Source organism: Numenius arquata, chromosome 9 (assembly GCF_964106895.1).
Source record: "Numenius arquata chromosome 9, bNumArq3.hap1.1, whole genome shotgun sequence".
In the NCBI taxonomy this organism is placed as follows: domain Eukaryota; kingdom Metazoa; phylum Chordata; class Aves; order Charadriiformes; family Scolopacidae; genus Numenius; species Numenius arquata.
This window is the reverse complement of record NC_133584.1, coordinates 17818768-17846007: the sequence shown is the minus strand read 5'-3', so window position 1 is coordinate 17846007 and position 27240 is coordinate 17818768. Positions and strand designations below refer to the sequence as shown.

Genomic DNA, 27240 nt, shown 5'->3' with positions numbered 1-27240 from the left:
GAAGAAGGCTGTTTTAAGGTGGTTCAGGACAGAGTTGTCAGTATCAAGTGTGAAAGTGATTAAAAAAATTCTCTACTCACATCATACAAGTAATACCAGTATCGACTGATAGCATGTAAAACTCTCAAAAGAAGAATAACGTCTAATGAGGGATCTTCAAATGTTATGTTTTCAGGTGGAGTAGATATGAGGTAAACTTCTAGAGGATTTAATACCGAAGGGCATACACCATCTAGCAGGAAAAAATAATACATTATCAGAACAAATCAACTGGAAGTGTTTCCAGGATTTACTTATTAGGGGTCTAGGTAGTATTAGTCATGACATTCACTTCACTACAACAGTTTAGTCAAGCAATTCAGTAAGTAGCTTATTTTTAGTTTTAATACACACATTAATATATGCTTACTTTTCTTATCCTATTCTTGCTTTAAAAGAAACACTATGATGTCTCCCTCCCCATCCTTTCAGAATTTTCACCAATCTAATACATTTGCAAGGCAACACACTCACCATGCCACAATTCATCATGCTTTTTAGAATTTCTAGGGGAGGTTTTTGTGGGAGCAGTTTGTGCTCTTCCTCTTTTACCACCAACACAGTCCTTACTACCATCTTCATCCTCTCGCACAGGTTTGTACCTAAAAAGTAATTAAAAGTTAAAAAGATGTTTGTGAAATACTAACTTACATGGAAACAAAAACAGTTATAAAAGTGTTAGTTCTTTGATTACCAGAATTTTAACTTGAATGACAGTTAAAAGCAGAAAGACAAGAACAATGCATTTGGATATGGTCCAGCCTTTGAAGCTAGGCCTCAGAAGCAAAGTATGTCATGGGAGAGAAAAAATGGGGACCCTCCGGCTCCATTAACTGGAAGAAGAGAAGCAGAAGGTATAGACAAAAAAAAAAAAAAACCACAAAGTGGGTTTTTTTGTTGTTGCTTTTGCATAACATTTAAATATTATAAAAAGACACTGCTGAACATTAAAATGTTTGGCACAGACATAGATCAATACTGCTCCTTGCAAAGTATGGCCAGAGAATACACATGGCACAGCAATCAACCATGAAAACCAGCTTGAAGTTGACCATTATTTGTAGACTGCAGACACATTCTCTATTGTTTGTGGTGAGTTACCCAACACTAAGAATGATTTCCCTCAATCTAGCAGGTGTCATTTAAGATTTCCCACTTCTGGTTCATCAGCTTTGCTGATGAGCTAGAAAGAACGTCAGTAGCTAGCAACAAATTCTTATTAAGATTTAAGTATCTCAAGCACATCAGGAAATTCAATGTCACAGTTTAGGAGGGAGGGAGGAAAGGGAGATAGAGCAGCTATATTCCATTTTCTTTACATATATACATCTAGGAAATTGGAAAAGTTGTCCCCTGATTTCTCTAGCCAACTTACCAAATTGTATGTGTTTTTGTCCAAATCCCAGCTCTTCCTAATGGGTTGCTTTCATCATCTGTAGACTCCCTCTCCTCCTCAGCTTGCAAACTGTACTGCCTAACTGCTTGATACACAGTCATATTATATGGCAGTAAGTGATCTCCAATGTAAAATTGCAGTCTATGTCTCACATTCCCTGAATTTAAGAATTGAGCAGCCTGAACAAAACAAAACCACACACAAGTTAAGAAACTTGTTGTTAGCTTCTTAAGACTCTCCCCCTCACTGTTCCCTCCTCATATCCCCAGAGCAAAAGCTTACCAAAGATTCATCTATTTCTTCATCTGACCCATCATCGTCACTATCCTCATCATCTTCTCTAACTCTTCCATAGCCTGAGACAAGAGAGGAGAAAGACATCCTCATTTGTTTTTACATGAAATGTAGCAATGCATTTGTATTCTGACTTTTATGAACTCCACTGTTTAAACCAGTTCCAAAATATATCAATTTAAAAAAGTAAAATTCAAACATGTTAAAAGAAATTTCAGTATCGACATCTGGCATCAAAAATGCCAGGTTACAGCCAATCTGACCGTCAGCTAGACTTTACTTCTGCTAGTATTTAGACTGAACTCTTTACAACAGGAAAAATTCTGTCCCAGAAAAGAGAAGATTGTCTGCAGCTGTGGTCTCCTCCCCTGTGAGCCAGATACAGCCTTTTTAATTCAGTATAATCCTCACAGGTTTTTAAAGACTCTACACTACTGACAGTATTGGCTATCTCAAAAAGCAAAACACATGTGACTGTATAATATATATACCTCTAACCACAAGGTATCTTTCAATGGCTTGTACCAAAGCCAGAGGATCAATCTTCACAGGTCCACCTTTCCACTGTTTCACATTAGCACAGTCTGGATGTCTTTGCAGTTGGCATTTTAACTGATGTGTATTGAAGAATTTTAAAGCTTGGGATCCTCTGTTAAGAGAAAAACTCAAAATAATTTGTGAAAAAAGTTGCTACACAAAGAATCTAATAACCATAATTGCACTAAAAAATGCATTCAAATAGGCTTATACATGCATTTACAAATTCACTTTTTCAGAGTATTATTTCTCTAAAAATAAGCTATTAAGATTTGGATAAACAGGTCAAAAATTTTATTCTACAAGAACACCAGAATTTAAGTTGGACAAAATCTGATTTCCGATGGAAGCTACTTGGATTAAGAGAAAATCCAGTCTGATGTCTGATTGTAATATGGCCTATATTGACCATCTTTAAGGTCTGAAATTGTTCAGCGGTCAGCTAATGCCACGTGAGATTTAGAGCTCTGTTTACTTGCAGTGCAATAAGGATCAGAATCAGGGGTGGAAAACACAAGTATCCATTCATATGGTTTTTAATAAGGACATAAAGAGACAACATGAAAGCTCCTCTGTTTTTTCTTGCCAAGTATAGTTTATATGTGTTCCATCTCACCAAGCTATCAATACTCAAGCTAGCTGGTTTTATATACAAATCTCGTAGCTTGGGCTGCTTCTATTTCCAGGTGCTAGTGAAAGACTACCAAATCTTAATGCCTCAGAATCCCCATTGACATAATCCACAGCAAGACTAGCAGTCAAACAATGCTGCAGTAGCCTGACTTTCCGTGTTTAACTTTCTATCAAAAAGAATAGCAGAACTTTGCTGCTATGATCAACAGCTTTATAACTTCTGTAGTTATCCCACTTTTTACAGAAATAGAGCATATGAGGAAGCATTATTAGATTACAGAGCACATATTTTTTGCAAAAGCAGTATCAAGACAATTAATTCCTTCAAGTATTAGAAATCTATGTATTGCATTCATTCCCATGAATTTTAACAGTTTCACAAAAAACAAGTACTGAATTTTAATATAAGTTAGATTAACGTTATAGTGTGGGGCTCTAATACATCTACTGTAATGGATGTTGTGTGACAATGACACAAAAAATCCAGACTATATTACTACTTGAGAGACAGAAGATTTTGGAATTTCAAACTTTAAAGAACAGTTTTCAAAAATTCATTTTCAATGCTCCTCCCCTTCTAACTTCTACATACTCACAAGAACATGTCTATAATCAAATCAAGCTTTTAGCCAGCACCACAAAATACTTTCAAAACTTATATGCAACTTACACTGAAATAGACTTAACTAACCACTCTACACCGAGTGAAAAATAGTATTCGTTTATTAAAGAAAAGTACAGAAAAGAAATTGTAGAAATAGGTCTTCAGTCACTCATATTTGTTACATAAAATGCAAATAACAAGTTAGATTCCAAACTTAATCTATCTTAAGCCACAGGGTAGGTCTACAGTTATTTTAAACTATGCTGACAGCCAACAATTATCACTCAAACCATTATCATCCTAGAGAACAAAACCTATCTGAATAAGTTTAGTGCTGTAATACAAACACTCTGCAGTTTAATTACTTCACTAAAAAATATCAGTGTCTCAGCAATAAACAGATTATTTCTTCCTAGTGTTTGTTACACAGGGACAAGGAAGACATTTGAATTTTTAAAACTTTAAATTTAGAGATTGCCTTTAAAACAACACATCCACCCCTGATCTCAGTGAGAGAAGTTTCAAGATGGTAAGCAAATATCTGGTTAAATATTCAATCTTCCACTGAACAAAAAAAGTTAACTGTGTAATTGCTTTTTTCTTTAATAGGGTCAGAAGTTTCTACTACCCCTTGGAACTTTTAGCATGGAAACAAGTTTTGGAAAACAAAAGCTTTCAATGGAACTGTTACCTGAGCATTAATCCTTACCTGCTCCCTGTTCCGTTTCCACTTGGGAAGTCATGCACTTTGACAGGAAACTGTTCCATCTGACTGAGGCAATTGTTCATTTTATGGACTAACGCCAACAAAGGTGCATTTTCTAATGGCTCTAATCTTCCAAGGGGTTCTTCTCCAGGAAGCTAGAAGATATTCCACTCTAAATTACATGCTTGAATTAATCCATCTTAAACAATTTATACCACAAGTTGTTTAAGAAAAAAAAAACACAACACAAAACCAAAACACAAAACCCAGAATCACTGCTCTCACTTAAAGTAACAGCAGTATCAGGATGACTAGATGACACATAACAAGTTTATGAAAGGGCTGTTTCAAAGAATGCCACTTGTCTTTCCTGGTTTCAACCAAATAGCCCTACAGATTTTAAGCATTCATCCTTAAGCAGGAGCAGTAAGCTTAATGGAAGCTGTAGTTATCTACGTTCCTCTCTTCCACTTCAAATTTCTTCCTTTAAAACCAGGACAATCTAGTTTCTTGAAGTATTTAGGACAAAAGAGAGCAAGTGATAAAATTACTATCCAAACCATTTCCATACCAACTTCTTAAAAGTCAGGAACAACTTTAAGGTTGTTCAAGACTCGGACAATAGGCCACATTGAAAATTTTTTCCACTGTGTTTTATTTTCTGTAATTACAGGGTATTTTAAAAAGTTTATGACCTGTAAAAACATAGAACCATGTGAAAGTGGTAGCATTACACATAAAACATTCCTTCTGTACTCCATCTTTAAGTCAAGGTCATTGCTGAACCTCTCAGATGGTCAGATAAGTACAGTTTGAGAGAAGACAACTAAAAATGACAAAACAATAAACAAGAAAAACTTACTGGAGAAGAAAAAAATACATGAAGAAATCTTTTCAATCTGATATCCCTGCTTACAGCATCTTTCTCGCTTTTAGATGTCAAATAAAGCAGCAGTTGTTTAACAAACCCACTATGCTGGATTTCAAATGAGGAGACGTCAGACTCCGAGACAATGCTACGGATTTCTACAAGGCACTCTGTTCCACCATCCACCTGAAAAATACAAAAATAATATTTTACTACCCAGGTACTAAGGGCTTAAGAAATATTATTTTTCCTCCTACTGCACGGAACAGCTGTAAAGGGAGGGGAAAAAAAGAAAGTTTGGAGTGTACAGTAACTCAATACAAGAAGTGACAGGGCAAATAAAACTGACGGTAAGCAATTTCTCTATTAAAGAAGAGACATTACAGGCAACTACTACATTCCTACATTTTTTAAGAGAATGTAAGTGACCATTTAAGCAGCACGGTATGAATTCAGAGGCTTTTGGGACAGAGAGCAATTGAAAGGGTTTTGTTAGTAATGACGACTGAATTGACAGGCTGAGAGAGTTGGAGTTGTTCAGTCTGCGGAAGAGAAGGTGCCGGGGAGAACTTATAGGCACTGGAAGGGGCTCAAGGGGCTCCAGGAGAGATAGGGAGGAACTCTTGATCAGGGAGTAGAGCCATAGGATGAGGGGTAACAGTTTTAAACTGAAAGAGGGGAGATTTAGATGAGATATTAGGAAGAAATTCCTGACTGTGAGGGTGGTGAGACCCTGGAACAGGTTGCCCAGAGAAGCTGTGGCTGCCCCATCCCTGGAGGGGTTTAAGGCCAGGCTGGATGGGGCTTTGAGCAACCTGGTCTGGTGGGAGGTGTCCCTGCCCATGGCAGGGGGCTGGAACTGGGTGATCTTTAAAGGTCCCTTCCAACCATTCTATGATTCTATGATTTGGATTGTACAGCGGGGCAATCAGAAATGGTCACTTAAACGTTTTAAGAGAAGTTTGAAGAGAAGTTTTAAGAGAAATTTGAAGGTCCCATTTCTGCCTCATGCAACATAGAGATGAGCTCCCAACAGGAGTCTGTTTTGTTTTGTTTTCTTAAAAAAAAAAAAAAACACCACTAAAACTCAGATTGGTATACATTTTACATGACATCTGCATGGAAGAGAGACGGAGGAAACATTTCATATTTTAATGATTGTTTAGATCAAAGCACAGAACTTAACACAACTGTTAGCTACTTTAGAAGTTACAGGTTTAGACCATCTATAAAGGATCACAACTGTCTGAGAAACAGGGTCAAGTTCTTGAGATAATGGCAGATGTGGCCCAATTTGTATTTCTTCTATCCTTTCAACAAAATGCTACTTCCCTCTTGTCCTTCACCCCACCCCCAAAGTTCTTATTACAAACTGTGTTCTTCTTTATACATAAAGTCAATCCCTAACACTTAACTGTAGAATTTTAAAATTTGAAATAAAATGCTATGTAAGTGACATATTGCCAGGAATCAAGAATATCTTTGTTAATACTAGTCATTTATCATAAGTGATATGTGTCAAAGCTTGTATACTAATTTGAAAAAAAAAAATTCCCAAGTAAACCATTCCAAGTTAGGAAACACTGTATCATTATTTAAGATAACAAAAATTAGGCTTAAAGTATTTGCCATACTGTCTAAAATGGTCAGCTTTCCTCCAGCTTCCTCCTAAATACTTTTACTGCTTCCACTCCCACCCCAACTCCAAGTGGATCTGCCATTTCTCACCTGGAGGTTGAGTTGTTCAGTTGCAGTGCAAAGCCTCTGTAATACATTTAGTGCAGGATTGCTTCCATCCATGTTTTCAGAACTAAAATAACGTTCTACAAATTTATGGGCTTGCTCCTTAATCCAGCCCTTAATTTTTTCTCTGTAAAGAAGCACACAAAAGGCATTCGGCCACTCTTAGCATTTGCATACACCAATATTACAAGTAAATACAGCCAGAGTATCATTTTCCCCGTGTTTAACAACAGCCACAGACAAAAACCCTTCCCTCTTACTCCAAACATAGTAAAGGTCTATTCTCTACAGATTGCCTCTTGCACCATTTTCCCCAGTTCTCCCTCCTCGCCCCCAGGATGCTACTTTAAACTCAAAGTCATGCACCTCAAAGTCAACACCGTATTAGAAGTATTTTGATTTTTTGTGTGTGTACCTGTTATTGGAAATGGTATCCTTGGAAGCAGCCCTTGCAAGACCACTTACTCCTGCTGTTCGTGCTGGTTCAATATTATTACTGTTGGACTGTGTGCTTAATCTTCCCCATGTTTTGGGATTTAAACTTGCCAAGAAGGAAGATTTAGGAGATTGAGTAGTTGTAGGGCTTTTAGCTGGAGGAAGCAAAAAAAAAAAATTAAGCGAATCAACAGGTTTATTATATCCTACTGCTTTTGACAGCCTATAAAGCTTACTTCCAAATTTAAAAGGAGATAGATTATCACATTCTAAGAATTATTTACCTTGATTGTCTACTTTGTCATCATCTCTTGGAGGAGAGTATTTTGGTCTCCTTGGCCCTCGTTTTGGCAGTCTTTTTCTCTTTAGAACATCGCTCAGTCGTCTGTCCAATTTTAAAAATAAAGTAACATGTTTCCATCCACCATATTCACATGCATACCCATCCCTCAGTTTAGGATGCATCTGCCAGCTATTTCCTCAAGAATTGAAAAAATTCTATCCCATAACAAGGAGGGCACAAAGGAAAAATGAGCTCTGGAAGAAGGGCCCTCAACACTATTTTAACTGAAAGGACATAGTGACTACTCTATTCAGAAAGAATGCATTTTCCTTGCTGTTACCTTTTTGCTACAGGCAGCCAAAGACAGCCAGAGGTGTCACTGAATAAAGGTTTCTCATAATTTTCACACTTTTATTTGTGTAACCATCTGGTTATTCATTTATGCAAATACACTTAAGAAGAAAAAAGAGCTATACGTCTCTAAACACCAAAAGACATTGGGTATTTGACCTGTCTCCCCTATTAAAGCCTAGAAAGCACTTTTTCAACAATTTAACGAGTTTCTACTTGCCAAGCCCTACACTTCTCCAATTCACATATTTTAATTCTGGTTTAAGGTGAGTTTCCTTATTATGCCAATACATTAAGACAAACATTTGACCTTTAAAATAAAGGCAAATTGTGTAACACTAAAGTAATTTATTCCTACAAGAGATAAATTCTACAAGAATTAAAAATGGTTGCATTCCAATAAAATAACTTAAGGATGACATCTTTTTCCTCCAGTCTCCAACAGAAAGGAATCATGCACCACAGCTATCATTTCTCTGAATGAATCACTCTGTCCTCAAGAGTTACATGAAACTACAGCTGTTGCTCTTGGCATTCTCCAGCCTCTCCCCAAAGAGCATGGATTGTTTCCTATCATTACATCGTAACTATCAGGTCACTTGTCTTTTTTTTTTCCCCAAACATTTCATATAAAATGAATCAAAGCTACCCATTGATAGCTTCAACACCAGTCCATTTTAATTCCTTAGAGGAAAATATCACAGCAAAAAGCAGATGATACCGTAACAGCCCATGTCAGTCAAGACTTTTTTTTAAAAAAAAAAAAAAAAACACACAACACACCACAAAACAACCACAAAACCACAAACAAAAACCCCACAGATTGTTTGTTCACAACAAATAGTGCACTTACCCCTGTGGGCTCAGATCCAAAGAATCCTCCCGGCTGTGTTGTAAGCTGGGAGAGCCCAGATCGGCAGCCGCATTACTGGCAGCAGTTGCTGTTCCAGTACTTATTGTTGTAGCGGTACCCAGAGTTCCTGATCCATTAGTGCATACTTTCGGTGGGCTGGTTAGCAAAGCCTCAGACTCTGCTAAGTTTTTCACTTGATGCATCACCCCTTTGCAAAAGAAGAAATCTTTATTGGTGGGTTGGCTTGGTTGTGGGGGGGTCTTTTGGAAGGGGAGGGTGGGGACAAAGGTGTTTTAAAAGGTAGAAGTCTGTTATTAAAACTTCTGTTTTGACTATGGCAGTGTTGGCTCACCCCGCCCATCAATACTAAGCTTTAAAAAACTGTTCAATCCTCTCTTGAAAAAGTTGATCTACATAGTTAAAAAAACAAACAAGAAAAACCAAACATAAAAAACCAAGGACACCAGCACAAACAGTAGCTAAAGAAATCCCAAAACCCCCAGTAGATTATAACAGCCAGCTCCTGCCACAGATTGATTATTTTTGTCCAGTAAGACTACCCACGTAATTTCAGCAAGTTATGTTCAGCCTAAATATAAGTTCACTAGCGGCTAGTAAGCCTGTACAAACTTGTCTCAGATTCAGAAAAAACAAGCTTGTCTCCTCCAGAGTCTGTCAGCTCCTCCCCAATCACATGATGACAGCTTGCATGGATTTGCCTTTACTAGTCAAAAACAGTATTAACTTTTTACAGCTTGGGGGGGATGGAATGAGGGGTAAAGGATATGGATTCTACACACACACTTTTGAAATACTAAATAAGGAGGTGAACAGAAAAAAAAACACAACCAAGCAAGATTTACCTTCTCTTCTGAAGTAAACACTAAAAATGTCAGGTAACTTCTGCATTAAAATCTCTGCCATCTGCAGGGCTCCAACTACTATCTTAAGGTCTTGACTCGACAACATGGAGGCAATATGACTAAAACAGACAGTTTATTAGAATTAGGTTTGTCTTTTCATTTTTTCTTATTTTTTTTAAAAAAAGATAAAATCAAGCCAGTTCACCTTCCATACAGAGTACTGGAGACTGGAAGCAAACAAATTTCAATGTGCTTTTGTAAAAGCTATAAAAAAAAAGGACTGAAAAAGTCCTCTTCCCACCTATATCACTTTTACCATGTTTTAACATGTGTCAAAGTAAAAGAGTTTTCTTCCTTTAGTTCCTTCTAAACTTATAAATCTCTTTACCTCTTTTCCTCCTCTCTGGACAGCATCTGTTGTTCTCGTTGGCCAGTCCAGCCCAAACCATGACAGACAAACATGGTCTTTGCCCTGCCCTGCCTTCGCCCTGCCTTTGAAAAACTAGCAAGTTTATTTTCTAATTGCATCCTTTCATCTAGATCCCTAACTGTATGGTATCATCATGTAGGAGAGGTCTCATGAATAGACCTTACCAGTTGAATGCAATGAGAAACTTATTGTTCACATTGTAGTACCTCAAAAGTTATCTTGCCCTCAGAAAAGTTTATAGGCAAGTTTTAGAAATCAGGAAAACTGTAATATTAGACATTACTAGTACACACAGCCATATAGGTAATCTAAGTTTCTAATAAAACCACCTAGAGTTGGCTATAAAATCTAAGACAAAAAATTCCTGAGGAGCTGGCAGCCTCAACTTTTGGAAAAATAAATACGTAAGAATTTAAAAGTACAACTTTCCCCTAAAAAAGATGATTCCAAAAAAGTAATCACAAGTTTGAGTTGTAAACTCCAAGTTATTATCATTCACAATGGTTAATGAACCCACCTTGAAACAGCATGGTTTTTCAGCACATCTTTCAGAAGTTCAGCATCAGCAAAATAAATTATCCTAAGAATTGCTCTAAGGCACTTATGTCTAACAGCAGGTCCAGCTGAAGAACTATATACTTCATAAAGAACACCGAACAATGTTTTGATAAAGGATTTTGCCAGTTCTGGGTCCTCTTTCATTAGTTGTGCTCGAGCATCATCCTTCTTCAATTCTGAATGTCCACCTGTGAGAAATTGTGCAACAAATCACTGGATAGTTCTTTGTCTCTCTGCTCTGATGATTACTTTCTTTTTTTAAAACTGAATTAGTTTAGCTCTTTAATTGAAAAAACAGTTTAAGAACCAGAAGTCAAACTGATGGCAAGAACGTAGGTATAAATCCTCCTCTTTCAAGGAGTCAAATCTTTTTTCTTCACTTCTCCAATGTAATGGATTTTTAGCTCTCAGGAAAAGAGCTTACACGCTTAAAAGAATGCATTTCAACAGTTTGAGTTTTGTTGTAAAGCTGTCTTCAGCTGATTCACATAAATCAGAATAGTTCCATATTCCACAGAAACCACAAGAAATATATTAGCTAAGTAGTACGTATAGCCCACCAGAAGTCAGCCATAGCTAGGGACACCAGGTGCCTCCTAAGCTTTACTTACTAGTGTTTGTATTGGCTAAAGGGTTTGGTTTTCGCTGAATGGCACGTGCTGTTCCAGTATCCTCATTTATTTGCTGCATAGAGTTAAAATCAATAGTATAGACACGCCCAAGTGTAGACAGGCTTATCTCATCCTCACCAACCTGATGAGCTGCCTAAAAACAAGGAAGAATTTTAAATTAAGACATCCTTAAAAAATAGGAAGTTATATGAAAGGTGGTGAGAGGGGCAACACAGTAGGAAACATGACTGACAGAGGTAGAGTAAGAACAGTGATCAAGCAGTTCACCCATTACTGAATCCCAAAACAGTGCAAGATTACAGAGGCCTGAGGAAACCCATCTTTACTCAGAAAGAATAAGGCTGGTGTTTTCAAAATCATAAAGGAAGCACTCAATTCCCTATACAACCGGATGCACATTTAAAAAACATCACTACACAGATACATGGAATTATTACCTCTATTATTCGACTATCAATCCTGTTATAGGGATGCCAGAGGCCCCTGTCATCTCGCCATTGCCATATCGCACCATCTGTATTTTGCGCATTTCCTTTCTTTAGCATAGTATCAACAGCAAAGATTCCCTCTTTTGGCAGGCAAGGCATCAGTTCACTGTAAAGAAAATTAAAAGAGTATTTTACTAGAAGTATACAGTGCAGTCCATGTAAGCTGAAAACTGTTTGCCTTCATTTTACAGATGTTACGGATTTTAACATACCAGCCAGACCCAACCTAGGGCTTTTTAACTTACCAGATAAGAGAAGTAAGCTCATAAAGTTCTTGAGGACTTCGTGGAACAAGGTCAATTTGTTCTTGACAGCTCCCATTTGAGGCTCCACAAAGGAGGAAATGAAGTGTTTCTGCAATATCTATAAAATTATTATTTATGAGATTGTCTGTATCAGAATATGGACTCCGTTTTGTATTAGACACTACACAGAAGCGACAGTCACTGCCCTAAGCAAATAGACAGTAAAAGCCATCTCTTCAAATGTTGCAAGAAATGTTTGTTCTCAGGTCCAGGATTTGTGGGGGTTTTTTTGGGTTTGGTTTTTTTGGGGGGGGGTTTGGTTCTCCCCCTTGGACATCTAGGGGGGAAATATCACTCAGTATACAGGGCACAGAAGAAAACAGGGGAACATACAGCACAGTTGAAGTAACAGGTCAAAATTTACAAGATGAAAAGAAGAAAACAAGTGAGAACTAAGACACCTACACAGCAGTTACTTTTCTGTATGGTTTCCCTTAGAAAGAGCCCTTAAATCACGAGTTTTCCCCACTTGGTAAAGACTACAAAAAGAATTATTCAGCTTGCATTGAAATGAGATTAACTTGTGCAGCTAACAGACTCAAAATTAGGAAACACTCCAGTGACAACAGCTACAGATGGGAAAGGGGAGAAAAACCCCTCAGGAAAAAAAAACAAACACCTTTCAACACGATTAACAAACATGGCATCCCAGGGAAAGCAGAGTCAGAGAGAGAAACATGAGAACACAGTATTTGTATAACCAAGTGCACAGAGTTCCATATTGACCATAGGCATTAACTTAAGTAGGTCCCCCAGAATGTGAAAGAGCCAGAACTCACTTTGCTTCATAAGCTGGACTGCAAGTGTAGGACAATTGGAGCACATTAAGGAAAACATGCGAACCACCATGATGAACATTCCTGAGCTCAGGATAGGAGGCGTCACTACCAAGAGTTGCTGGATATTTGTTAACAAGTCCTTGGAAGCAACCTGCTGGAGCAAGTTCTTCAGGAGGGAACAGTAAAATTAAAAATGTTAGTCTGACTTTGAAAGGTAAGCCCTTAGGAGAAACGGAGGGAGGGAAGAATGAAACAAAAATCCACACCCTTACCTCCTCATGCTGGAAGTTGTCCACTAGCCGTGCAAAACAGAGACAAGTGCTTTCGACAGACTTTTTGTCCTATTATTAAAAAAAGTATTTGTTTGTATTAAAATGTTTTATCTCGCATTAGATTATCCTGTCATTTCATGATACATTCATAGAATTTCTCCAAAAAGGCCAGCTGAATCACATATTACAGAATATTACAGTTCTGAATTTTAAATTAATTGATATAGTCTAAACTAACCTCCTGATATGGCATATTCCCTGGGAAACATCTCACATTTGCAACACAAATACCTTTAGAGACGAATAAATGGGTCTATAATATCCTTTTTGTGTTCTACAAGGAAGAAACAAAAGGAAAGAGAGCTACAAAGCCAGAGCAACTGGAGATATAGATAATAAACAGGAGTGAAAGCTACTACAGTCCTAGAAATTACATCAAGCCTGATTTTTATATCATACAGTGCAGCCAAGACAGCAAATCCAAAACCACCAAGAAACTAAAGATTGCTCTAAAAATAGCTCTAGTTAAAAGTCCATTGAAACACTCAAAAAAGTTTATCTGAACATAATAAAACACTTCTACTGTAAGGGTGGTCGAACACTAAAGAGGCTGCCCAGAGAGGCTGTCTCTATCCTTGGAGGGTTGTTGTTTTTTTTTTGTTTTTTTTTTGTTTTTTTAAGTTAAAAAAAAAAAAGCCTACCCAAAACGAAACAAAAAGAATCAGCTAGACATGGTCCTGGGCAATGCGCTCTATTTGACCTTGCTTAAGCAGGGAGTTAGGACTAGATAATTGAGAGGTCCCTTCCAACCTCAACTATTCTGTTAAGAGCTAACTCAAGATTATTTCTTTTGCCAGAAAAATTCCAGTTCAAAATTTCTTGAAATCTTACTTTTGTGGGCTGTAGCTTCTCTTCAGAGAGCAGGAGTCAGTACTTGTCCCTACTACTGCCGAGAATGGTGCTTCTTGTTTCCAAAGCACCATCTCAAGCTGACATTTGACTTCTGTGAGGCTGCCTCAAAGATTCAAGCATTCTCTCAGCAAGAAGATGTTGGCAAAATTAAGAGTAGCACAAGAACACACAAAAACATTACCTGGAAGCTTGCATTTAGTTGCATTTGTTAAGGAACAAAATACTTTCTTCTTTTTCACCTTTTTAACAGAGATCTGCCAACCAAGCAGTATGTCCAAGTGTCTTTTGGTACAATAATCATTGTGAGTGCTCATTTATGAACACAGCAGCATTGCAGCACAGGCAGACCCTAGGAGCTCCATGATTTAGTGTTCATCACTTAAAACTACTGTGCAAGAGTAGGAACTGGCTTTTTAAAAAGCCGTAAGCCCTCCCAAAAAGTCCAATCAAAAAAAAAACCACACAAAAATTGAAACTGAAGTTTTTCTCAGCTTGAAGTGGAAAGGAACCTTGCAACCCATTTGTTAGAAAAAAGATGAGTAAGGTTACTGGACTTGCTCTTACTTACGGGCAACAAGGACTACAAACCTATTATTATTCATGCCCTAAGTTAAAGTACCTTATTTATCTCATTCTACAAAACTAGTAGGGGTGCCATGAATCCTTACAGCACATTTACAAAAACCAGAATGTCCATATGCATGTTGCAATATCACAACTGACAGTATAGGAAATTTAAGGCAATTATCACACTGCAAAGGCAAATAATACACAGTAAAGAACTAAGTATCTGGAAGCAACCTTACAATACTTTCAGGTAAAAATTAAAACACTCCATTTTAGAACAGCTTCTTACCTGATGCGTTAACCTTTGTGTAAGCAGTGGCAAAGAATCTGCCACAAAGTGAAACTCATCAGGTGTTATACTCTGGCAGCAGTTGGCAGCAATAGCTAGTGCATTCCTCTGGGCATTTATACTGAAGAATTCCAGATACAGCAAACAGTCTGCCAACCCACCCTATAACAAAATAAACAAACGCTTTCACTCTCAGTATTACTAAAATCACAGAAACTTGTTTTACTATTTTATCTTCACAAAGATCACCAAGATGTAGAACTGGTAGAGGTAAAAGTGCTTTTTCACTTACTGCCTGCAGAATGGCTTTACTATGCCTGCGTGACAACATCTCCAGGGCTGTAAGCGCCTGCTCTGCCACATCAATGCACTGAATAACTTGCAGCTACAAGAAAATAAGAAAGGTTGTAGATCAATTTCTAAATCAGTTTGTAAAAATAACAATCTTCATCAACACTTGGACACTTTGTCTAAGACACATATGCTAATGCACCTGCACTGCTAGCTGTAATCAAGCCAGCCAATTTAAGGCTAGATCACCTATATAGTTATTCCAAGAGTTACCAGTTTATATCATTTTACATTATCTTTGCAACACCAACCAGACAACACATTCTCAGTGACTCAGACAGTGCTTTTCAGTAAGGGTGTGAACACAGAGTAAACCAGTTTTTAAAAGCTTCTCATGCCTTATTGTCTTGTAAGCTATGAAAAGAAGCCATTGTCTTAATGGTATATCCTGAAGTTAAAAGATAAAGTCCCCTCAGATGTTAAAAACAGTTTAACACTGTTTTGATTTCATTTTACCTTTTCCAAGAAGACAGGAATTGCATCTACCACTACAGCAGATGATCTGGGAAGTGCTTCCATCATATATGTTAAGGCCCGACATGCATGGTTCATCTATTAAATATACAGATATTTGGTTTTAATTTCAGATGATACATTTTTGTATTTCAAAAATTTCTTAAACATCACAAATGACTTACAATGTCAAAGTTGTGCTCCATCTGCAGCAGTGTTATCTGTTTTTTCAAAACAAAAAAAAATGTTAGTTTAGTAAAAAGTAGCTAGATATCAACATAAAAAAGGGCACAAATCAGTGTAATAGCTATTGACTCAGGACTTTGAATCCTGGTAAGAGTTTCAAAAGAGCCACTACTTATTCTTGAGCTATTGAAGGACTACTAGAACTATCAAAATTTAACAAAACATGCCCTCAAAACCAAGTAATGATATATATAGATTGATACACATATATCTAATTAGAGATTACAGAATATAAATAAAGAATATTTAAGCAAAATATTGAGTGAAATATTAGATCCTCCCATAGAAATATGGTATTTCATCTTTACCAAAGCTGGTACAACACTCTTGACTGGAAATCCTCCTAATGTTTCTTCATTTCCCATGACCAACAGCTGACACATCTCAATCACTGCCTGTAGTTGCTGACTTTCATCAGTGGCTTGAAGACCTTGTAAAAGCTGTTGGGCTTTAGAACCTAGATATCCAGAAAAAAGATTAGGAAAGAAGATATTAGAAAACATAAGTGTTCAAGGGGACAATTATGCTATACTTTTGCCAGAGTGGAAGACCAGAGATAGTTTGTTTTCCTCTGTATTTGTAGTTTCACTTCCTTTCCCTGTCATAAAAAGCGGGGGAATAGGAAAGGGAGGCAAAAATCTCACTCTTGGCTGTCTTTCCAGTGCAGACTGGTCAGCACAGGGAGTCCACCACACTGCTCACCATAGCCATCTTGCCAACCTACAGCAGGTGCCAGAACCCACACCACTCCACCTTTATAACGCAAAGGACTTTTCAGCGCACCCCCTGGACAATACAGCACATGGAATATCCATGAGACCCCATCCTCTTCTTGGCAGGCAACATAACAGACTGCCTTTGGCCCTCCTGGGAAGCCAACAGTCTTGGACTAGAAGGTACGCATCTTATCCAGCTGCATAATGCAGACATGGTGGAACCAGACTAAGGACCCACGTTCTCACTGATGCAGTCTGAAGGAAATGATTTCTAGCTGAAACCTAAGATGCTTTTGAAACTATAAGCAACATACCTTAGAACTGACATCTACTAATAATTGTAATGTTAGCAAAAAACCCAAGGGGGTTGCAGAGGTCTTTTGTTAAGCAGTCCATCATGCAAAAGAAAAAGATAAGGAACCGGTGAAAAGGCAAGAACCCTCCCTTCCCCACCTAGAAGGGAACTTTAAGATGCCCCAAAAAAAGAAAAGAAATACAGCTAAAGCAAATTTATCTTCCTTATAAGACGACAAGCAAATTAATACTGTTGACTAGTGATCTAGCACTATCAATGACATACAAATCTCCAACACGTAAAATATATTAAACTATGAAGCTAATACAAATATTAGAATTTACTAGTGGTTGAATTCTACTAGTCTGGAAGTGGAAAGAATTAAGTCAAATTAGACAAACTTTGCTTACTAGCTCCACTTCCAATTGTCCTGTGGAAGAGCTGCGACATCCGAGGACCAAGAGGGCCAAACAGGTGAGGAGGAAGACCCCTAGCCTCTAATAGAGCTAAAAGCAAACAGAGGATAACAGCCATTGTCAAAGCTTCTGCATATATTTTTAAAAGCTTAAATTCCATGATGCTATAATTTAAGACTACTAGAATTTTGACAGTTTAAGAAATAATAGTTAGATGACTGCAGCTACCACAATTTCTAAAAAACACCAAAAAGATGACCGTTAGGGAACAAAACTCATTTTTGTATGCATCAGAGCGTTAAGGTTCTTTAAGTCACCCACTGAGTTTCCAGAGTTACTATTTCACAGAAGAAATCTGATCTACTCAATTGTTGCAAGTCTAGATCTAGCATAGCAGATATACCAGACTATTTTCAAATCTCAACTCAAACTACATAAAATAGGTTAAGCTTATCTTCACATTTTCAAGAACTGAACAGCACTATTAATCTGAAAAACTGACACTGAAAACAGGTTCACAGCTTTATTTGCTGATGAGCAGGAGAGGGAAGAAGTCTGCCAGATATTTGAGGGTTTTTGGCTTCTGTTTTTAAACACTTTTCAGTAGTGTTATTTAAGCTAGGTTAAGTGGGTGATTCTCATTTTTTTGTAGCAACCATGACTACTGCTGATTAATACTATAACAATTAATAATAAAAATCAATTTAGCTCAATTTTCCTAATGCATACCTATGCTTACTGTGGACTATAAGCAACTGAATTCATAGTGACAGAGCACTCATTTCCATATTAAATGTCCAGATTAAATGAAATCTCTCATTTGCAAGGGAGATCACCATCTCTGAACCCCTTGCAATGTAGTGGCAAAATCATTAAAACACTTGTAGGACTTGCAAACTGAGTTTATACCTGTCTGTACTCTCAGGTTTTGAGAGACCTGAATCCTTTAGCCCAAGCACAAAGCATGCATTTGAAGAACAACTAGATTTTGTTTGGTCAAAGCTTACAGCAACATCGGTATCGATGACAAGCACAAAAATAATGTTATCCATAAGCAGGCAGAGTAACAGTAGGTCTAACCTGGCCTGTCAACTGAAAATATTCTTGCAAAGACTTATTTTCATGTTTGAGCTTACACACTTAATAGGACTGAGTTCTTAATTCTCTCCCCCCACCTCCACCTGAAAAATCATCAATAGTAATGTATTATACACCACGTAAATAAGTGAAAACACTATGCCACCCTCTCCAGACATTTTCAAATTCTTGCATCTTTAGTGAATTAATGGCTTGTAACTCCATCCTTCAGAACTACTGTAAACAAAGCAACACATTCACACACAGAGAAACAAAATACAGCCTTCCCACTAAGTATAACACAGAATTTGGATAGGTATGGTTATTTATAGGCTACAAACAGAAAAAGTGAATGGTAAATTAGTAACAACTTTTATACCTTGTAGTCTTCCCATCTCAGAATCATCTGACTCACTTTCTCCAGAGGTTGTCATACCTACAGCCCCAGCAACAGAACTAGAAGCTAAAGAAAAAAAAAATAGAGATTAGTGGAAGTTACAGTGCCTTTAAAGCTACAAAATTCACATCAATTCCACCATCAAGGAAAGTATCCACCACCAGAAGGGCACTCTACATTTCACATGGCCACCACCATGTATAATTGTCATTTTTAATATACAGTCTAAGGTCCACCACTTTCCAAAAGCTGGAGAGAGGCTATATCAACACAGTAACTAAAAAAAAAAATACAGCTAGATCAGCAAATTACATTTCAGACCGATTTACCTGAATCCTTACTAAAGTTACGCTTTTCTTAATTGACTGTTATGCTGCACTTTGTTTCTGTTGATTTTGAATTTTTGTACTGATGTAGCTAGCTTTAAGCAGAGAATATCTGAGACTTTCTACAATCCAGCACAATTGCTGAAAAGCTCCTTTGAACTCACTACTGATTAGAACCAGATGATAAAATTAAGTACCATTTAATAGGACTGTGCAAGAGTACTTAACCTGGTTACAAATTTCTCCAGTACAGACATGCTTGCAATTTCAACAGAAAACTTGTGGAATATTTATGAGTAGTTACAAAAGAGCTTTTACAGGTAAATGCATGTCTTCTGTATTCTGAACAGTTTGGTGTCTCTTCAGCTGGCAGTACAGTAATTTATGTAGCATCAGCTGAACTTACATTTTGAAAAAGAAAAGTAGAAGGCGAAAACTGAAGTCTACTTTATTGGATATAGTTTGGAGACTACAAAAAAGCATAACTGAAACAGGTACAAAAGATCAGATGCAAAAGAAAAGGTCCCTATCACTCAAAAACTTTCCAGAATCATTTACCAGCTTAAATAATTTCTCCCCAGAGTTTAAACCATTTAATTATTTTTAAAGGCAAACAAGTTTATACCAGCAGCTATACCAAAAATGCTTGAGTTGGAATTTCTTCTTACCTGCAGCTCCCTGGGGAGCCTCATCTGTACGTGCAGCTGAAGAGTTAACTCCATCCTGGTTGTTGTCAGGATCAGCCATCTTCTCCTGTCGGCGAGCTTCAGCTGCTCCTCTTTTGCCCAGGCCAGAGCCTCGCCGACTAAAGATTCAAAAAAAAAAGTTTCAGACCTTATGAACTAAGACAAGAGACTTATTAATGTGAGACTACTCAAAACCACATAACATTTATACAGATTGCTACCATGGAGTTGCACAAACTAACAGATTCACATAAGAATCAGTCTTCACAAAATCATCCAACTCTTCTTTACCATCCTTGCCCCACACCACAACAGTGATTTGTTTATACTAATGCATTACCACTAGGTCCTTACTTTATACCCTTCAAGACAAGGCAGTCTACTGCCTATAATAAGCAAAACGAGCAAGATGAAAGTGACTGTTGATTACAAATCTTGTACACATTTGAGAAGTTCGATGACAGAGTAACAATCTTTAAAGGAAATTCTGAACTACTGAAAGCACAAAGTAAACTCTGATGATCAACTCTTTTTTCAGTGCCAGAACAAGTTTGAGGGCACAAGCCTTTTGAATTTGCTTTTTCAGACACTACTGACATCACCACTACAAATATATATGCCTACAAAGAAAACAGTCAAATTCAAATGCACACCTGACAACAGAACCAGACTTCAGCAGCTTTTTTTTTTTTTTTACGACATGGAAGATGGAAAAGAAGTTGTGCTGGAACTACTAATGTAGTTTAGGCATAAGACAAAAAATGAAGCTTGTTAAGGCTTCATAAGTCTACCTTCAGAATATATGCAACTACAAAATTTCTTTTATATCACACTTATTCTCCCCTCCCATTTAATCTACCAGCTCTTTAAAATTATTAATTCTGTACTAATTTTCCGCTACATCAGAAAGATTATTTAGTACCTAGATGCAGCTACTGACAAGCTAAGTCAGCTTAACACTGTAAACTATTAAAACAGACTCCTGTGTGGTACCATGAAGTCTTATTTTTCAAAACAGTCACCTATTTTATTATTTATGATGGACAGTAGTTTAGCACTCTCTTTTTGTGTTTAGTATCTTTTTAAACAACACCTCCCTAAGGAAAGGATTACTTAACTTTGTGATATTGTCTTTGGGTGTTTCTTTCCCTCCACTCCCACAGCTGAGGGACAAGGCCAGTTTTCATGCATGAAAATTACATTAATACCAAGCCACTGCAGTAAGTAGAATTCAATATCTTAAGTTCTACCTGGTGCTAGCACAGGAGCCCGTGGTCTTTTGCCGTGTGCTCCGCCGCAAACTGGGGAGCTCAGCAGGTGGTGATTCACTGCGCTTCTTCGTAGATTTTCTTAGACCTATGTAATATGTAAAGAATTGAGAGTAAATCAGTCTTATAACAACACAGCAGTTCTACAAAGAAATGAGACTGCTGTGTACAGGAAGCTTCTGTGCAGAACAGTTTCTACGCAAGAACCACAATAAGCCCACATCAGCTTTTAATCACTTTACACTGCTATGCCAGTAAAAGAAAGGTTCAGCTATTGACTTTTACGCATTATTTTGAGTTAAGTAATACTAAACTCCAAGTCGTTACCTAGATACCTTTTCCTAACCTGCACTATAGTTACAGAAGAGCTTGTAAGCCTTTCTCAAGATGAACAGATATCACATTATGGGATAGAAGTTAATTATTTCCACATGTTGATGTTCACAACACTTAAAACAGAAAAAGGTACTTCAGTTTTAGACAAAGAGACAACAAGAAATTATGAGGGGGCAGGCAGTGGTGGTTGCATCTGTTTTCTTCCACCTCTGAGTAAATCAGTGTAACAAACAGTCTTCTGCATTAGCTGAATCATAATTTTTAGTCCCTTTTATTCACATTAGTATGGCTTAAGAATAACCACCTTATCCCCTCCAGGAGTTGAGCACTGCTCGTGTTGAAATCTCTCATATGTATTATTTGTGTTTCTATTTCAACTACATCCCTTCAACCCCTATCATAAGGTCTTCCTTAAGGCAAATAACCAAGCATATCTTCACAGCTTTAGAAAAGAAGTTCTCAAGTTCTTAATTTTGAAGTATTTGCACTGTTGAAGACTGATCCAACTCATTAAATTTGCTCTATGTTATGCATCCATTGTTCTGATGATACATGCTACCACAGAACCAGGTAAATCCTAAACACAAAAAAGACCCCATGCAACACAACATTCTCAGATAACAAGCAAGCTTACTATCAGGCTGAAATATCCCATAATAGCTTCCAAATCAGAAGGCTGACAATTAGTGTCAAAATTAAAAATTCTTATCAGGCCCACCTATGCATTTCAGTCCTCCCACCTCTACAATAAATAAATAAATAAAATAAGAGAACCCCATAACATTCAATTTAGATAAACTATTACTAGAACAGATGTAAATAATTTTGAAAAGATGAGAAAGTTAGATCACTGCTCCCTCTTCTGGCAACAAAGCCAAAATAAAACATATTTAAGTGTGCAATGTTTTTGAGAACAGTACCTATAAAACTGCATCCTCTCTATCTCCTTAATCCTAAAACGTTCCAAGAATGCCGAGTTGTGGTACTGAGGGATGAAGTGATAAATATACACTCAGACACTGCATAGTTAACGGAAAAAGGGAAAGTGATCTGAAAAGGTATTACTTCCCTGGTCAATAGTCCATCATTTCAAACAGTTTACTATATTTGACCCAGGAACACAATGCTGTGAGCAGTTAAGTTCCATACAGATGAAGATTAACCCAATATTTGTGTAGTTACCACACACCTGGCTTACTACATCAAGAAACTGGAAAACTGTAAGAAAACTATGAGGTTCTCTATTTATCGCCACCAAGCACTGAACTGAAACAGGCCAACCACTTCAACTTTCAGATGGTGTGTATATAGAGAACAAAATATGTAACTTTTTCAAATATTCAGAAAAGTAGTGGCATATTTACTATGTAAGCTTCCAAACCAAAAGTTTAAGTTTCCACAACAGAAATACATGACGATTCCAACAATATTGATATACAGTAAGACACTTGCAGGGGGGAGGGGAAGGGAAGGGAGAGGAGTGTTATAATGGGATACACAAAACGAGTTTGAAACAGTTTTAACAGGATCCCCCATGCCACAGCTATCTAAGCTTCTTAAGTACTGAAAGTTCACAGATACAACAAAACTCCCCTCACAGCTGGTTACATTTTACAATAGAAAATGCATGCTTTAACTGGCACTAAGTATAGCACTGTATTACTCCACAGACAAAACGTGTCTGCCACCCTAAGTTTGTATTACATACATGGAAAAATAGGCTACTCGATACCTATAACATTATGGTGAAATTCTAAGTGAGATGTACTTTTGCTTTACATTTAGAAGAATAAGTTAATCACCCTGTTACAGCAAAGTACACTGGAAAAATATACAAATACATTTTAATTCTTTATGTCAGCACACCACTTACTGCTTTGAATCTGTGGGTACTCATTTTCAAGTAGTCAGACCTAAATATTAAATAACTTCACATCAGCTTAGTAATAGGCTATCAATGAGACAGCACACACCCACTGTAAGTGAACTAAGATTGACTTAACTTGAATCAAAGTAGGATTTCTGCTAAGGGCAAAGGTTTCACAAAACAGCAGAGCTAGCTTAGTTTAACAGTATGGTACACTCACTCATGTCCTATTGTCCCCAAACCAGTCCCAAGATGCACAAAGTGCACACCTGACACACACTTTCTTGTTCCATTAGTATTCAGTTTGGTGATCTGAGCTTAAGGGTCAGATGAGCACAGACACGATGAAGCAGGAGGGCAATGAAGCTGTGAAATGGGCTGTCCTTTTCTGTAAGGGGCATTACCCTAGCTGAGCCATCTCTTTAAACTGAACTACGTCAGTAACAGGGTTTTAGATAATGCAAAGAGTTGCCCAGTTACTGGTTGGTGGATGAGCTGCAGAATATATTACAGCCTGAGCACCCAGAAGAGTTGAGCTCATTTTCTCCTGCCACTCAGGAAGAATGTTCCACTTGACAGATCTTTTTGTATGTTTCTCTTTTCCACATCTTCATTTCTCTACTTCTGATGTATCTACCAGGGCACATAAGAGCTTCCACCCCCCTCTATTAATTTCAAAGGCTAAAGAAGCAGCAATGAAAAACTTTTCAGAGCTTGTTCCCTTCCTGCTGTTCAATGCCACTCTCTGTCCTTAGAGTTCATTGTTTAGGAAGTCTTCTTAAATCAATCTTACCATCTGCAGCTTTTGCAAATCTGTTGAGTCTTCCCAATACCATAAGCTCAGGACAGTGAATTAATTCATCAGCACAAGACAAACTTCTTCCTTTCACTCAGGTTGTCCTCAAAATTTGACATCCCCCTTAACACACTGCCAGCGTAGCCTACCAACTGCATTAGTTCTCTGTCTATAGGAGCTGCAGGAGGCCAACAGCCCCAATCCTTCCCTGCTAAACAGGGCACAACCAGCATTCAGAGATAGGATTAGAGATGCCCTGTGACTGCCTGACAAAGGAAAGCACCAGTTGTACTGCCAGAGATGGACAGCGAGGGCTTTCAGGGGAATCGGTTTGATGTTCATCTCCAGAAGTTGTTTATTCAGCACTATTTCTGTAATATACAGAGCTATCATAAAGAGATCTAGTAAGAGTTATGAACAGACTTTCAATATGGACATTCAATAAACCAAAGGAAAACTAGGTTTAAGCAGCCTGTGTTCAGCAGCTGCAAAAACTTTGGATGTAAACTTCAGAAATAAAGCAGAGGCATGTTTCTTTATGACAAACAGAAAAATTGCTTATGCCCTGACATCATCCTATTTGCATGCCAAACACTCATGTTAATGACTCTGAAGGAAAATAGACTCAAACAGGCTAAACCTGAAAGAGCCTAACAGAAATCTAATGAAAAAAAAAAAAGAAAAGTAATCTTAAGAACATCTTCAGATTTAAGTATGTTTACTGATCAGCTTTTTTTTTTGAAGGCATTTTTTGTTGTGTGAAAGAAACAAATTCTGTATGCACTGTACCGCATTCACTTATTTTAAGTCTGAGTGCATTACCCAATCCAAAACAAAGTTAGTCAAACTTTCACAGTCCATAACCTCAAAAGCCCTTTAATCACAGTTCAGAGAGATAATCAGTAGGCATTTACTTGTTAGAACTGGAAGTTTAGACCAGATTTGCTCTTGTGCTGGGCTGCTCTCCTCCTTACGCAATAAAGATAGGGTGAAAACAGCTGTTGTAGGGGGAAGATAAGACTATCTCCTGTATTCTAATACTTCACTACTCCCCTCCCTCAGCACCAACCCAGACAGCCCATCGCTGCAATTAAAGCAAGTATCTCCAAACTAGTCATCTTATTTCCTCAATCCTAAATCCACAACTCCAAGGCTCTAACAACCATCACACAGACAGCACTGTCATCCACAACCCCAAATAAACAATTTCAGAGCTATTTTCAGATTTTCTCCCTCACCTCTGCCAAATCCCTTAAAGCCAAGCGTTATACACCGTTCATTTCAGGCTCCATGTTCACTTTCATGTGGCTTTTCACAGTACCCCAATAACCTCTCCAGCCCCCCAGATCTTAAAGTATTAGGAAAAGCCTTCTCAGTCAGAGACAGCTACCCTAAGTTACCCTACGCTCAGCAATGTCCCAGCCATCATTGCCGGCTTCTTCCTACTTAAGCGTCACAAGACACTAAAGAAATGGCAGTGGAGATTTCCTTAATAATGGCGACATCATTCAGCCTGGTTTGATGTTGTTACATAATCGATGAGATGACCCAATTCGGAACATTTAAAAAGCCCCCCCAAAATATAGGACTTCAAAGGGATGTGAAAATAGTCAACTCGAGAGAGCAAAAGAAACTTGCCCTTTTTCCCCCCCCCCAGCAAGAAATATTTATCTACAAAAATAGAGGTGAAAAAACTTTATTCTTCAACAAATTCTGTAGCTGCTAGTCAGTGATATCACTACTCAGTTACACAGACTACCATGTAGCTGAAGACTCTGAGATTCACCTTGGCTGCATTTAAAGCCTATTAATTATCCAGTGAGGACTAGGCAAGAAACCTCAGGGTTTTCCCCTTCAATATGTGAAAAGTTTCTGCAAATTCCATAGATTAAGCCAGCTCAGCTCTTCCAGATTTTCCTTTAAAGATCACAACTACTAATAATTCTTCTTGTTCTTCCTGAACTGCAATACCCTGAGTGAACAGCATTGCATTTATATAGACATGACCAACCGTATGTTAGTCAGAATAAGTCTCCCCTCAACCCAGGTGCAGGATGTTCAATATAATAGCCATTGGACTAAGTTTTGCTGTAATCTACAATAAAATAAAGAGGCATTAGACATTTTGCACTCTATAGTATCACCTGTTAGTACTTCCCCCACCACCCTCAAATTGGGACACCACCTACAGAAAGTAACTTTACCCTCTACTGAGTCTAGATCTAGTCTCTCACTATGCTTTGTGCCCCTTACCAGTGACTTTTTGTCCATACGCACCCATAACAAGTGGGGTTTGTGTCATATACTTGAATGTCTTAATTCAGCTTCAGTTTCTCTTTTGCAAAAAAGGTTCGTGGAAGAGCTAAAGCTAGTCAAGCTGGCTTTCTCAGTGCGTTCTTTGTGGAGACAGTTCAGGCTCATATTCTCAATGCTGTTTTTCAAGCTACTCAACACACACCCCCCTTACATTTGCTATCCCACCCTTCCACTTCTTACTCCTTGCTGAAGTTTTGTAGCTTGTCATAAATTCCTCTCTGCCTTCACCTTCTCATTGTTCACTTGTTGGATGTAAATTCTTCCTCCTCCCTGTTGCTTTTCTTCATTGCTAAAAAGTTGCCAGTAACAACGACGAAATATGCCAATAACTTGTAAGTCAGCCCCATACTTGTAAGTCAGCCCCATTCTTGCACGCTTCCTACCTGCTTTCGCCTCATTCCACCCTGTGCTAATTCAGAGTTTTTACTCTGGAATTCATTACCCAGTTAAGTCTTGAACCATGAAGCAGGTAAATAAAACCTTGCCATAAAGAAAGTAACTCTTCTTCCCTACCCCAATGCCATTCTTCCTCAATTAGGTTAGGGCATTCCAGAATCAATACTCCAGTCATGCAAGTTATCCAGAACAAGCCTGTTAGGTCAATTAAATCTACTTTGATTATACAGGAAGACATCAAGTTGCTCTTGTTTATTTCATGTATTTCCTGCATTAGTATTAGCTATAGACATGCCCAGTTGGGACAGAGGACACTTGCAATCATGTCTAGGTAAAGGAACAACAGTAAGCAAACTGAGGAATCCAACTTCTTCAATCAAGTTTTATAGAAAACATGCTGTAAAGTAAATCATACAGTACACAAAGGTAGCATAACGCATTTCAAACAAAGTCTTGTTCAA

At 37.8% G+C, this 27240-nt stretch overlaps 1 protein-coding gene across 3 annotated transcripts in view; it reads right to left on the bottom strand.

The window, feature by feature from the left end:
• The window catches only part of TRIP12 (thyroid hormone receptor interactor 12), an 81919-nt gene that overhangs the window by 15383 nt on the left and 39296 nt on the right, over positions 1 to 27240 (bottom strand). For 2 of the 3 annotated variants that reach the window (XM_074153384.1, XM_074153383.1), the window contains 27 exons: positions 21051 to 21156; positions 19783 to 19919; positions 18771 to 18854; positions 17309 to 17404; positions 16196 to 16344; positions 15827 to 15862; positions 15645 to 15740; positions 15130 to 15222; positions 14838 to 14999; positions 13070 to 13138; positions 12798 to 12963; positions 11959 to 12076; positions 11663 to 11819; positions 11205 to 11358; positions 10553 to 10781; positions 9606 to 9724; positions 8743 to 8950; positions 7540 to 7640; positions 7236 to 7410; positions 6806 to 6947; positions 5072 to 5263; positions 4213 to 4364; positions 2221 to 2378; positions 1718 to 1791; positions 1415 to 1614; positions 514 to 641; positions 81 to 232 (listed from right to left, as the gene is read on the bottom strand). In XM_074153384.1, coding sequence (XP_074009485.1) covers positions 81 to 232; positions 514 to 641; positions 1415 to 1614; positions 1718 to 1791; positions 2221 to 2378; positions 4213 to 4364; positions 5072 to 5263; positions 6806 to 6947; positions 7236 to 7410; positions 7540 to 7640; positions 8743 to 8950; positions 9606 to 9724; positions 10553 to 10781; positions 11205 to 11358; positions 11663 to 11819; positions 11959 to 12076; positions 12798 to 12963; positions 13070 to 13138; positions 14838 to 14999; positions 15130 to 15222; positions 15645 to 15740; positions 15827 to 15862; positions 16196 to 16344; positions 17309 to 17404; positions 18771 to 18854; positions 19783 to 19919; positions 21051 to 21156 — 3653 coding nt within the window. Of the gene's footprint in view, positions 1 to 80; positions 233 to 513; positions 642 to 1414; positions 1615 to 1717; positions 1792 to 2220; positions 2394 to 4212; positions 4365 to 5071; positions 5264 to 6805; positions 6948 to 7235; positions 7411 to 7539; positions 7641 to 8742; positions 8951 to 9605; positions 9725 to 10552; positions 10782 to 11204; positions 11359 to 11662; positions 11820 to 11958; positions 12077 to 12797; positions 12964 to 13069; positions 13139 to 14837; positions 15000 to 15129; positions 15223 to 15644; positions 15741 to 15826; positions 15863 to 16195; positions 16345 to 17308; positions 17405 to 18770; positions 18855 to 19782; positions 19920 to 21050; positions 21157 to 27240 lie in introns of all 3 variants that reach the window. The other variant, XM_074153385.1, reaches the window with a different exon arrangement.